Below are 12370 nucleotides of genomic sequence, written 5' to 3' on the forward strand. Positions count from 1 at the left end.
GATCCTTCATGGAGCCCTTGTGATTTACATCCATGAAGATACTGTAAGCAAAGACCACTCGATTCAGCTTCTCTGTTCACTGTTAGATCTGGGCACAACTCATGTGCTCTTTGTCCTAATGCAGTGACCCAGCACAGCATTCTTCCTTTCCACCCACCTTAGAAAATGATGCCTTAATTCCTAAGTTCCAGTAAGTGAACCTGGTCACAGATCTTAGCAGTTGACTTCCTACAGGAGTAATTCTGATAAGCTTTCACCTGAAACTAATAATGAACATACTATACCTTACTTATGCACACACACACAAATAGTTATATTCTTATGTATATCTCAGCATACCATAACTGATGAATTCTGAGTTTTTTATTTAGATTTTTTTTTATTGCCATCCAGTTAACTGTCAAACGGTGAAACATCCAGTAACAATAGCCATTCAGTAAAACAATGGAAATAAATGAATGGATATCAGTTATATTGATGATCCTTTCTTTCTTTATCCCCAGTCTTTATTCTGGTAAAACATCCAGGGTTTAATTTCTCTTGGAAAGAAAGGGGCTCAGCATCCTATGCAGAAAATTCTTCAGGTAGAAGGATGTCAGAAAGATGGATTTCCAAAGCCAACCGTCTCCTGAACCATGTGGAGCTCTGCAAGCAGATTCTCATCTTTCAGTTTTAACTGTGTAAGAGGTAGAAGGGAAGAACACATACGTCACCCCTGACATAGTTATGTGGAGATTCCTTATTTGTGGGGCCACAGCTAAAGAACATAGTTCCTCAGGTTGGAATTGGCTCTTCCTATATTCTCTGTTTCATGGTAACTCCATTAAAAAGTCCTCAGAACACTGTGCTGGTTACATGGAAGTGTCCACTTTACAAAAATTTACATGGTATGAATGCTCACAATTTGTGCATTTTTCTTGTGTAAAAAAAAAAGTTTATTTTTAAAAAATTTACCCTAATACCCAAATATATTCTTGGCAGGTGAGAGACAGGAATAAAATACATAGGAATCAAAATCATTAGATTTGAATTTAATTTTAAAATCTCAGTGTGTAATGGACACATCTAGTTGCCTACAAATCCACTCTCTTCTTTTACTAACAAAATCTTCATTTCTTTTCAGGGCAGCAATGTAGGCAACTAAAAAGCGACAGAGTTTCCCTTGCAGCTAGCAATAATTTCAATTGTGATCAATGAAATATAAGCTAAAGTCACATCTCTTTAAAGGGAGGTGAAATAGCTAGTGTGGCCCTTTTGTCCTTTGCCTGCTTTGATCTTTACTATACTTGAAATATGCATGTGATAGCTTGAGGTACAATGGCTGTCTTGCAACTGTAAGGGCTGGGAACTTCATGTTATGATGGGTGAAACAGAAAGAGGTTGGGTTTCTGTTAACACTGTGGAGCTGTGGTACCAGTATGTTCTGGACTTTTCATTAGATGAGAAAAAATAAAACTCCTAATTTGTTTAAGCCACTGGCTTCCAAGTCACATTATTTGCAATCATAACTGATAGACTAGACCAGGGATTCACAAGCAAGAGCTCATGAGCCAAATCCAGCCTGCTGCCTGTTTTTGTAAGTAAAGTTTTATTCGAAATACAGCTGTGCTCATTTGTTTGCATATTGCCTGTAGCTGCTTTTGCACCTCAAGGGCACAGTGTGGTAGCTACAAGAGAGACCACGTGGCCCACAAATCCTATTTTGCCCTTTACAGAAAAATTTGCTGACTGCTGGACTAGAAGAACACCTTCATTTTGTATGTGAGGATAATGAGGCCCATGGAGGGTAAAAAAAAGATATCCCATGGTAATATGTGGGGTATGGCAAAGATGGTAAGAAAGTCCTCTAGAAAATCTTCATATCATGAAATGCTGTGAAGTCAAGTCCTGAATTAAGCCAGCACCTTCCTCCTAGCATTCCCAACGTCAGTATACTACAAATAGCAAAGGTATCTGCATCATACCTTCATCGTGTACTTGTAGGCCTGCTCAGCTTCCAGTTGCCGTCCAGCCTGAAAAAACAGCACAATTTAGTGATGATGACATACCATAATCATTCAAAGGAGAAGGCACACTGCCGCCATTGCTACCTAAAGCAGAAGATTCCACAGCTTCTTGGTTAAGAACCTCTGAATGAAGAGTGGAAGCAGGAAAATGAAAGGTGGGGGGAAAACCAGATAGTAAATATAATATATACTTATAAATAAATATATATATATATTCCTCCTCCATTTCAAATAGCTGAAAGACAACTTGGCCTTTTTTTTTTTCCTGAAAGCACCATAAGTCATTTGTTCCTCTCAGTATTGAAGCTATTCTGTTAATATTAGCTCTCACACATAGCACTTGCTTTGTAGTTTACATTGTTTTAATCACTTACACTTTTAAAGTGCTTTACTTACATATATACCACTATTATTTACATTTATATTGTATATTATTTACATGACACTATTATTTATATTTCCCAGTTTACAGATAGAGAAGTCTGGGCACAGAGAAGATAAATAACTTGCCAGGGTTATGAAGCTAGTAAATGGGGTTTTAAAACAATACATCCTGGCTCCAGAGTCCAAGTTTTTAACTGCAAAAATTTATCCCATCTCTATGAATTGGAAGAAGCAGATACTGGCATTACTTGCATGTAGATCTGGATATGAAGGGAGAACACTACTTCTAGTTATTTCTTGTATGAAGTACTCATGTAAGACTTAAATGAGAATAATATGACTTCACTAATAGACTTCACTCAGCATCTGCTGGATCATCGAAAAAGCATGAGAGAGAGTTCTCAAAAAACATCTGCTTTATTGATGATGCCAAAGCCTTTGACGGTGTGGATCACAACAAACTATGGAAAATTCTGAAAGACATGGGAATACCAGACCACCCACCTGCCTCCTGAGAAATGTTATGCAGGTCAAGAAGAAACAGTTAGAAAAAAAAAAGAAACAGAACTGGACATGGAACAACAGACTGGTTCCAAATTGGGAAAGGAACATGTCAAGGCTGTATATTGTCAGTTCAGTTCAGTTCAGTCACTCAGTTGTGTCCAACTCTTTGCGACCCCATGAACCACAGCACACCCGGCCACCTTGTCCAACACCAACTCCTGGAGCCTACCCAAACTCATGTCCATTGAGTCGGTGATGCCATCCAACCATCTCATCCTCTGTCGTCCCCTTCTTCTGCCCTCAGTCTTTCCCAACATCAGGGTCTTTTCAAATGAGTCAGCTCTTTGTATCAGGTAGCCAAAGTATTGGAGTTTCAGCTTCAACATCAGTCCTTCCAATGAACAACCAGGACTGATCTCCTTTAGGATGGACTGGTTGGATCTCCTTGCAGTCCAAGGGACTCTCAAGAGTCTTCTCCAACACCACAATTCAAAAGCATCAATTCTTCGGCCTTCAGCTTTCTTCACAGTCCAACTCTCACATCCATACATGACCACTGGAAAAACCATAGCCTTGACTAGATGGACCTTTGTCGGCAAAGTAATGTCTCTGCTTTTGAATATGCTGTCTAGGTTGGTCATAACTTTCCTTCCAAGGAGTAAGTGTCTTTTAATTTCATGGCTGCAATCACCATCTGCAGTGATTTTGGAGCCCAAAAAAATAAAGTCTGACACTGCTTCCACTGTTTCCCCATCTATTTGCCATGAAGTGATGGAACCAGATCCATGGTCTTAGTTTTCTGAATGCTGAGCTTTAAGCCAACTTTTTCACTCTCCTCTTTCACGTTCATCAAGAGGATCTTTAGTTTTTCTTCACTTTCTGCCATAATGGTGGTATCATCTGCATATCTGTGGGTATTGATATTTCTCCCAGCAATCTTGATTCCAGCTTGTGCTTCCTCCAGCCCAGCATTTCTCATGATGTACTCTGCATATAAGTTAAATAAGCAGGGTGACAGTATACAGCCTTGACATACTCCTTTTCCTATTTGGAACAGTCTGTTGTTCCATGTCCAGTTCTAACTGTTGCTTCCTGACCTGCATATAGGTTTCTCAAGAGGCAGGTCACGTGGTCTGGTATTCCCATCTCTTGCAGAATTTTCCACAGTTTATTGTGATCCAAACAGAGGCTTTGGCATAGTCAATAAAGCAGAAATAGATGCTTTTCTGGAACTCTCTTGCTTTTTTCATGATCCAGCAGATGTTGGCAATTTGATCTCCGGTTCCTCTGCCTTTTCTAAAACCAGCTTGAACATCTGGAAGTTCACGGTTGATGTATTACTGAAGCTTGGCTTGGAGAATTTTGAGCATTAGTTTACTAGCGTGTGAGATGAGTGCAATTGTGCGGTAGTTTGAGCATTTTTTGGCATTGCCTTCCTTTGGGATTGGAATGAAAACTGACCTTTTTCAGTCATGTGGCCACTGCTGAGTTTTCCAAATTTGCTGGCATATTGCAGCACTTTCACAGCATCATCTTCCAAGATTTGAAATAGCTCAACTGGAATTCCATCACCTCCACTAGCTTTGTTCATAGTGATGCTTTCTAAGGCCCACTTGACTTCATATTCCAGGATGTCTGGCTCTAGGTGAGTGATCTCACCATCATGATTATCTTGGTGAAGATCTTTTTTGTACAGTTCTATTCTTGCCACCTCTTAATATCTTCTGCTTCGGTTAGGTCCATACCATTTCTGTCCTTTATCAAGCCCATCTTTGCATGAAATGTTCCCTTGGTATCTCTAATTCTCTTGAAGAGATCTGTAGTCTTTCCCGTTCTGTTGTTTTCCTCTATTTCTTTGCATTGATGGCTTAGGAAGGCTTTCTTATCTCTCCTTGCTATTCTTTGGAACTCTGCATTTAGATGCTTATATCTTTCCTTTTCTCCTTTGCTTTTCGCTTCTCTTCTTTTCACAGCTATTTGTAAGGCCTCCTCAGACAGATGTTTTCCTTTTTTTGCATTTCTTTTCCATGGGAATGGTCTTGATCCCTGTCTCCTATACTTACATATCCATAATTTTTTCCATATTTTATCAATCAGTTTCTGAGCAAAGTGTATTGAAATCTTGCATTTTAGCTTATAGATAAAGAAACTGAGGCCCAGCAAGTTTAAATAAATTGTCCAGGATCCCACAGTTAGTTGTGGCAGAGCTGGGGTAAGAACTCAGGTATTCCTCATACTGATATTTACTCCAAAGAGAAAATTCGATCATTTTTAGTTTGTTAGTTTCTCTTATAATCACAATATCCCCTGTTGGTTCTGTGTTATGTTGGCCAACAAAAAATTGAGGGCCACTCTCATCCCCAATTTGAATCTTACGCTAATATGCAAGTTATTGAAGCAAGTTATTTTAATTATGAGAGGGTTATTTCCTACAGGTAAAGCAGCTATCACAAATTTCCACCCTTAGCCAGCAGTTCAACAGGAAGGAATGATTCAGAAACACTATAAGAGACTCTCCTTTGCTGGTATCTGACCTTGTTACATTCTGATACAATATCACTCCCATTTTTAATTCCCTTAAATGAAAACTACTTTAATGAAACAGGAACTCAGGTCATTAAATATAACTGCTGCTGCTGCTAAGTCACTTCAGTCCTGAATACATTTAAAATATAAACACCCTGCCTTTCCTGATTAGTTTGGCAGAGCTGAGGTAAGAACTCAGGTAAATATCTAACCTATCTTTCTGAATAGCTAAACTATCTACCTGAATTCTGCTCTCAGAGAAAAATGTCAGAGACAATTACAAAGAAGAATGCTTCACAGCATTGGGTACATGTTTTAAATGACAGGACTTTTGGGGAAAATAGATTCAGTCTATCAGAGATTTCTGTTGTTCCTGTTGTTGGTAATTCATTTATGTCTATACCCTTATAGGCTACTTTGCCTTTTTTTTTAATCACTGGATTTTTATATGGATTTTATAGACCATATACTACATTTGGTAGATCCAGAGCATAAGTGGAGTGACTATACAATTCCCAGACTTGAGGTCCTAAACATGAGAGGGGTGCTAAGGAGGGCGGAAGGAGAACCTCTCTTCCCCAAGTCTAATCTGCCATCCCACGGCATAACCCTTGCACATCTCCTAACTACAGCCCCAGACCACGATCTGATCTGTACATGCTCCTTCATCTTGGGACAGGGCACACACTGGGCTGGGCTTGGTTTGTGTGGCTTGGGGCTGGGCCTGATGAGCAGCTCAAAAATGTCGTACAGAGCCCACTCCACCTGAAACCCCCACTGGTGGTCAATTCCAGTCCACCCCTTTACCACTCACCTGAGGCCACCAAGTCCAAGTGCCTCACGTCTGTTTTTAGAACCTCTTTTCCAAACACGCCTAAACATATAATTTTCAGGCACATTCTAAGGAGAAGCTTCCTAGACATGGGCCCTCCTTCATCATCAGTAAAATGACCAAATCTAAGCTCATCAAACCTCAACTATCATGAATTGATGGCCTTCCCACTATCCCTTTCTTTACTTGGCCCCTCACCTCTCTGCCCAAGGACACTGTGTAATGATAATAAACACTCACTTTCAGGCAGACCAGAGCCAGATATGCCCACACTTCAGCATTGTAGTTGTTCAAAGCATTGGCTTCAGAGAGAGCATCCTCAGCCTCTGTGAGCTCCTCCAGCTTGAAAGAAAAAGAAGATACGTGATTTGTTAAGTCAGAGAAATTTCCACTTAAGCCAGCTAGAATCTGTTCAGCTGAAAATGCTATGTCCAAATAGTACTGGTGTATATGTGACCCATACTAATAATTTCCAACTTAAAAAAAAATTAGCAACAAAAATCATTGTTCAAACAAAATCTTTTGTGGTGGTGTTACCATATATGAACGAGTTAAAAGTAGAACTGCTCTGATTAAAAAGTCAGGTAGGGGACTTCCCTGGTGGTCTAGTGGTTAAGAATCCACCTTCCAGTGCAGGGGATGTGGGTTCGATTTTGGCTGGGGGACTAAGATCCCACATTCCATGAGACAACTGAGCCCTCTCACCACAACAGAGAGAAGCATGCTTCCACAAGGAAGAGCCCATGTGCTGCAAAGATCCCACATGCCACAACAAAGATTCCACATGCTGCCACTAAGACCACATGTGGCCAAAAATAATTAAGTAAATAAGAAGCATGCAGAAAAAAATACTACTGAAAAAAAAATCAGGTAGGCGAATCTGGAGCCCTGTCTGCTGGGCTCTCAATTTATACCCCTCTTCTTCCCTCTCTCTGCAGCAGGCCCATGAGGGCTTCCATGCCCCATGGAGCTTCAGGTGCCAGGGATGAAAAAACCAAAAGTATTCACTATCATATGTGCATCATTCAGTGATTTCCCTGTACACAATGGGATGTCAGACACATCTGTAGTTGTTTCATTTACATCATGTATCCCTTTCTTAAGTCAAAGTCCTATTAGTCTGTCAAATTACTATTGGTCAGAAAGCTCCTCTTCCCCCTAACATTAGTTATTGATAGCACAGTCTTGAGCAATCTATAAAATATTCAGAGATTCTAGGGTGCTCCCTGAGCTCTGGGCACATGGATATCATTGTTGCTCCTAATATGGTGAGTTTGCTTTGTAAAATCTTCCAAAAGGCCACCTAAGGAAAGGATAAAATACTTCTCTCTCCCTAGTAAAACTGCTGTTCATTTTCCTACTTTATAAAAGATGATAATAGGTTTCTAGGCCCAAGACAATATGAACAACGGCCTTTCAAAAATGCCCATACATTTTCCCACACTTTAAATGTCTTGGAGATATTAATTATTTAATCAACCTATACTTGCTAAGGCTTTACTCTGTGCCAGGCAATATGCTAGATAATTTGAACAAAAGAAAAAAATACAACCTTTGTTCTCAAATACAAAAGAAAAAAATACAACCTTTGCCCTTTTATGACCGATATATAAAAAGTTAAGACAAAATGAAAACTCAAACACATGAAGAGTTCTGAAACAAAACAAGCACACACACACACACACATACATGTATGTATATATAATTTAGTGGAGGGACAGAGGAATAGTTCTTCCTGAGAGTAAAGGATGGCTTCAGAGAAGAAACATTGCTGACGTCAATCTTGACGAATAAATAAGAGTTTGTTAGCTATATTTCAAGGCATTCCAGGTAAGAGGAATTTCATATACAGAAGCATGGAGGCTTCGGAGAGAATGGCATGCTCAGGAAACTCTTAATAAACCTGTGTGGCTGGAGAAGAGATGGGTGGGGGAGAGAGAAATAAGGTGAGAGAGAAAGAGAACAGAGGAAGTGATAACACTGAAAGAGTTCGGGAGAGACCAGATCATTCAAAAAAAAATCTGATTATTATTCTGAAACAAGGGGTAGTATTGAAGGGTTTAAATAGGGAAGTAATAGGTATGTGCATATTTTAAAGACCACTTTGATAACAACAACGCAGCAGATGAACTGAGGGAGGACGGGAGACCAGCCTAGCAAGTAAAGGGGATAAAGCTTGAATTCGAGCAGCAAAAGTAGGATGAGAGGAGAGAACAGATTCAAGAGATGTTTAGGAGACAAAATTAATAGGGTATTCAGTGCCTAATTAAAAGTAATGGAAGTAGACTAGGAGAGCTTGTAAGTTTCTGGCTTGGTTGACAGAGTTCATTTAGTCCCATTCACTGAGACAGGGAATAAAGGGGAACTTACAGGCTTAAGGAAAGTGAGAATCCTTCAGAGACAAGTTAGGTTATACTTTGGATATGTACATTATGAGGTGTCTAGGGTTCCACCAAAGGGAGCTGTTTGACATAAGGGTCAGAACATGCAAGTGTTAGGAACTGAAACTTTAGAATTCACTGGGGCACAAGCGGTAGTTAAGCCCACTGGGGTGGATGATATTTCTTAGTGAGAAGAAATACGGTGACAGGAGAAGAGCTGGCTATAGAACCCAGGAGGACCCAACAATTGTGGTGGGTAAAAGACCAGGAGTCAGCAAAATGGCTGAGAAGGACACCCTTGTGGAAGTCAATGGAGGAGAGGGCTTCAAGAAGTTAGCAGTCACCAGGTTAAGTGTCACAGAGAATTCATCTAAGAGTCTACTGCATTTGGCAATTAGGAAGTTATATGTGGTCCTTGTCAGAGAAGTTTCAGCCAAGTGTTAGGGTTATACATCCAATTGCAAGGAAGTGAAGGGTAAATGCAACCTAGGAAATGAACATATAATTTACAAGTAAAGAAATACTTGTATCACATGATTTCAACTTCTTTAGTGATGAAAATGTAAATTAAGATACATATTGGGATTCCCCAGTGGTCCAGTGGTTAGGACTCCATGCTGTCACTGCTAAGGGCCCAGGTTTAATCCCTGGTCAGGGGATTAAGATCCTACAATCTGTGCGGCACAGCCAGAAAAAAAGATACATATCAAATTGGCAAAAGATAACGCCCATTGTTGATGAAGTTAACAGTAAAATGGATTCTCATACCTGGCAGAGTAAAAATCAGTATATAGCCTTTCTAGAACACGAGTTGACAGTATAAAGACTAACATTTTTCTACATTCTCTATGAATATATCCTAAGGAAATAACAGAATTAAGCACAGAGATTTATGTCTAAGAATGTTTATTCCTGCTTTATTTATAATAATTGTAGAAACTAATGACAAGTCCAATACTAAGTGGCTGGTCAAGTAAATTGTGATATACCCACACGTAGATACAGTATAACTATGCCTGAAACACTCATTGCGGGCAGAGATTACTTGGACATCTTAGCAGTAGGGCTTAACACAAGTTTTTCTGAATTTCTATATCAATAAAAATATTTTCATGCTACTTAAACAGAAGCATGATTTATGCTGACTAGTTTATATAGCTGGTTTCTTGTACTTTCGAAAGTGCTGTTTGGTTTTTAACACCAACAGTTGTTTTACATCCTTTCTGGGAAGGTGGAACCGAGGGCACACAGCTTCTATATAAGTCCCAGTTGGCTATATCCCAGTGTAATTATTAATATTGCCCTTTACATTCTTAAAAGTCCAGGTTTATATGATAAATTACATGGTAATCTTACTTATTCATCCAAACCAGGGAATACTACACAGTTATCGAAATTCATGTTTTAGACTATTTGATGATGTGAGAAAGTACCAATGCTATATTGTCAAGTAGAAAAAAGATTACAAGGCAGCAAATATATTATTTACAATCTTATACATTAAAATTACTTCCATGCTAAGTCACTTCAGTCATGTCCAACTATTTGCAACCCCATGGACTATAGCCCACCAGGCTCTTCTGTCCATGGGATTCTCCAAGCAAGAATATTGGAGTGCGTTGCCATGCCCTCCTCCAGGGGATCTTCCCAACCAAGGGATCAAACCTGTGTCTCGTGTGTCTCCTGCACTGGCAGGCAGATTCTTTACCACTAGCACCATATATGTACCAAAAAAGACTGGAGGAAATTGCATTCAAATGTTAACATCATTGGTTATCATCAGTGGCGGGATTAAGAATACTTTCATGTTTTCTTCATATTGTGTATCATCTATATTTTCTATAATGATCATATTTTACTTTTATGATTTAAAAAATAAAACAGCAATGATGGATAGGAATCAAGGCACATAAACACTCTTTTGGTTAAGGGTAACAACCAGGGAGGTTGTTGTTGTTGAAGAAGGAGGAAAGTACATGGAAAGAGCTGAGTGAGAAGGAAAGCTTAACGATGTAAATAAAAAAAAAATATTAATAAAGTAAGGGATTAGGAGAAAAGGAGAGAGAAAGACCACAAACACGCACGAAGGAGTTAGACCAGAACAGGAGAATGCATGCCTCTTTCAAAGATTAGAGGAAAGGAGGGAAGGGTGACTAAAGAGTTTTCAGTGGCAGAGGAACAGAAGATCTACAAGAAGCTGTAGCAACTTTTCCTGAATATAGAAGGGCCACAGAGCTTAATAAGTATCAATTAGCTTCTTTAATTGAGTAGATTCTTCACATCCTATATCACTTTTCTCTTACAGGTAACATCATAAAATTACGAGCTTATGTACCAAATAACATTAATTTTTTTTATTATATAGCTTCACACTCTAGTTTTTGTGAGATTTTTAAAGAACATTTTATTTTTGTAGTTCAGATTGAACTTCAGTTTTCTACTGAACAGCTTTGAAGAGCAGCTTTTTATTAGAGAAGATTGCCCTGATAGCCTTCCCACCATCATTCAAACCCCATGGATGCCTGGAAGGCCAAGGAGTCAAGGTCAGCTGTATGCACAGGCTAGTCTCAATACCTCATACTCTTACCCGATAACAGGCGATTCCCAGTCCTAGCCAGGTAAGGCATGAAGGTGATCTTTTACAGGCTTGCAAGTAGGTTTTCTTTGCCTTTTCATACTGTAGAAAGAAAGCACCACTAAGCTGTTGTTTCTCTAGAAGCTTTAAATACTGCATTGCCAGAATAATCATGGGGCTTCTGTAATTGTATTAACACTCCACACCAGTCTAAGTTAGATGAGTCCTTGGATCATTAAGGACTCACATTACAACTTTTTAAGGGAAGTTTTATGTTCACAGCAAAACTGAAAATACAGAGATTTTCCAATTACCCCAGTCCCCACACATGCATAGGCTCTCCCATTAGCAATATCCTCCAGCAGAGGGCTATCTTTGTTACAACTAATGAACCTACACTGACGTATCATCATCACCTAAAGTCCACGGTTGTCCTCAGGGTACACTCTTGGTGTTGTACATTCTATGGGTTTGGACAAACGGGTGACATTTTTCCATCATTAGAGTATTTTCACTGCCCTTAAAACCCTCTATGCTTCATCTATTCATCACTCTCCTTCCTCCAGTCCCTGGAAATCACTGACACCTTTACTGTCACCATGGTTTTACCTCTTCCAGAATATCATACAGTTGGAATCATACACCACCTAGCTTGCGCACATTTGATTTTTTCACTAAATAAAGCATTTAAGCTCCTTTTGTTTTTTCATAGCCTGACAGCTTGATAGCTTTTTAGCACTGCATAATATTCTATTATCTGGCTATACCACAGATTATTTATCCATTCACCTACTGAAAAACATCTTGGTTGTATCCAAGTTTTGGCCATTATGAATAAAGCTACTATGAACATCCATGTGCAGGTTTTGGTGTGGAGATGAGTTTTCAACTTCATTATGTAAATATAAGGAGCATAACTGCTGATCATAGGGTAAAAATATTTTTGATTTTGTTAGGAATTGCCAAACTGTTTTACAAAGTAGCTATATCATTTTGCATTGCCACCAGCAATGAAAGAGAATTCCTGTTGCTCCCACATCCTTAGCAGCGTTTGGCAATGTCAATGTGCCATTTTGGTGTATAGTTATATTTCGTTACTGTTTTTTTTTTTTTAATGATGTTTTAATTTTAATTAGCATGTCTCCCTACTTTCATACAACAC

General features: G+C 39.1%; 1 protein-coding gene across 2 annotated transcripts in view; it reads right to left on the reverse strand.

Annotated features, from left to right (window-relative positions):
• Positions 1 to 348: 348 nt before the first annotated feature.
• Positions 349 to 12370, reverse strand: part of CFAP70 (cilia and flagella associated protein 70) — an 82259-nt gene continuing 70237 nt past the window's right edge. For both annotated transcript variants that reach the window (XM_019953771.2, XM_070781927.1), the window contains exons 25-28: positions 11221 to 11310; positions 6493 to 6594; positions 1965 to 2012; positions 349 to 676 (exon numbers count right to left, since the gene is read on the reverse strand). In XM_019953771.2, coding sequence (XP_019809330.2) covers positions 596 to 676; positions 1965 to 2012; positions 6493 to 6594; positions 11221 to 11310 — 321 coding nt within the window. In that variant the 3' untranslated portion in view covers positions 349 to 595. The remainder of the gene's footprint in view (positions 677 to 1964; positions 2013 to 6492; positions 6595 to 11220; positions 11311 to 12370) is intronic.

Source organism: Bos indicus, chromosome 28, assembly GCF_029378745.1.
Source record: "Bos indicus isolate NIAB-ARS_2022 breed Sahiwal x Tharparkar chromosome 28, NIAB-ARS_B.indTharparkar_mat_pri_1.0, whole genome shotgun sequence".
Classification (NCBI taxonomy): Eukaryota; Metazoa; Chordata; class Mammalia; order Artiodactyla; family Bovidae; genus Bos; species Bos indicus.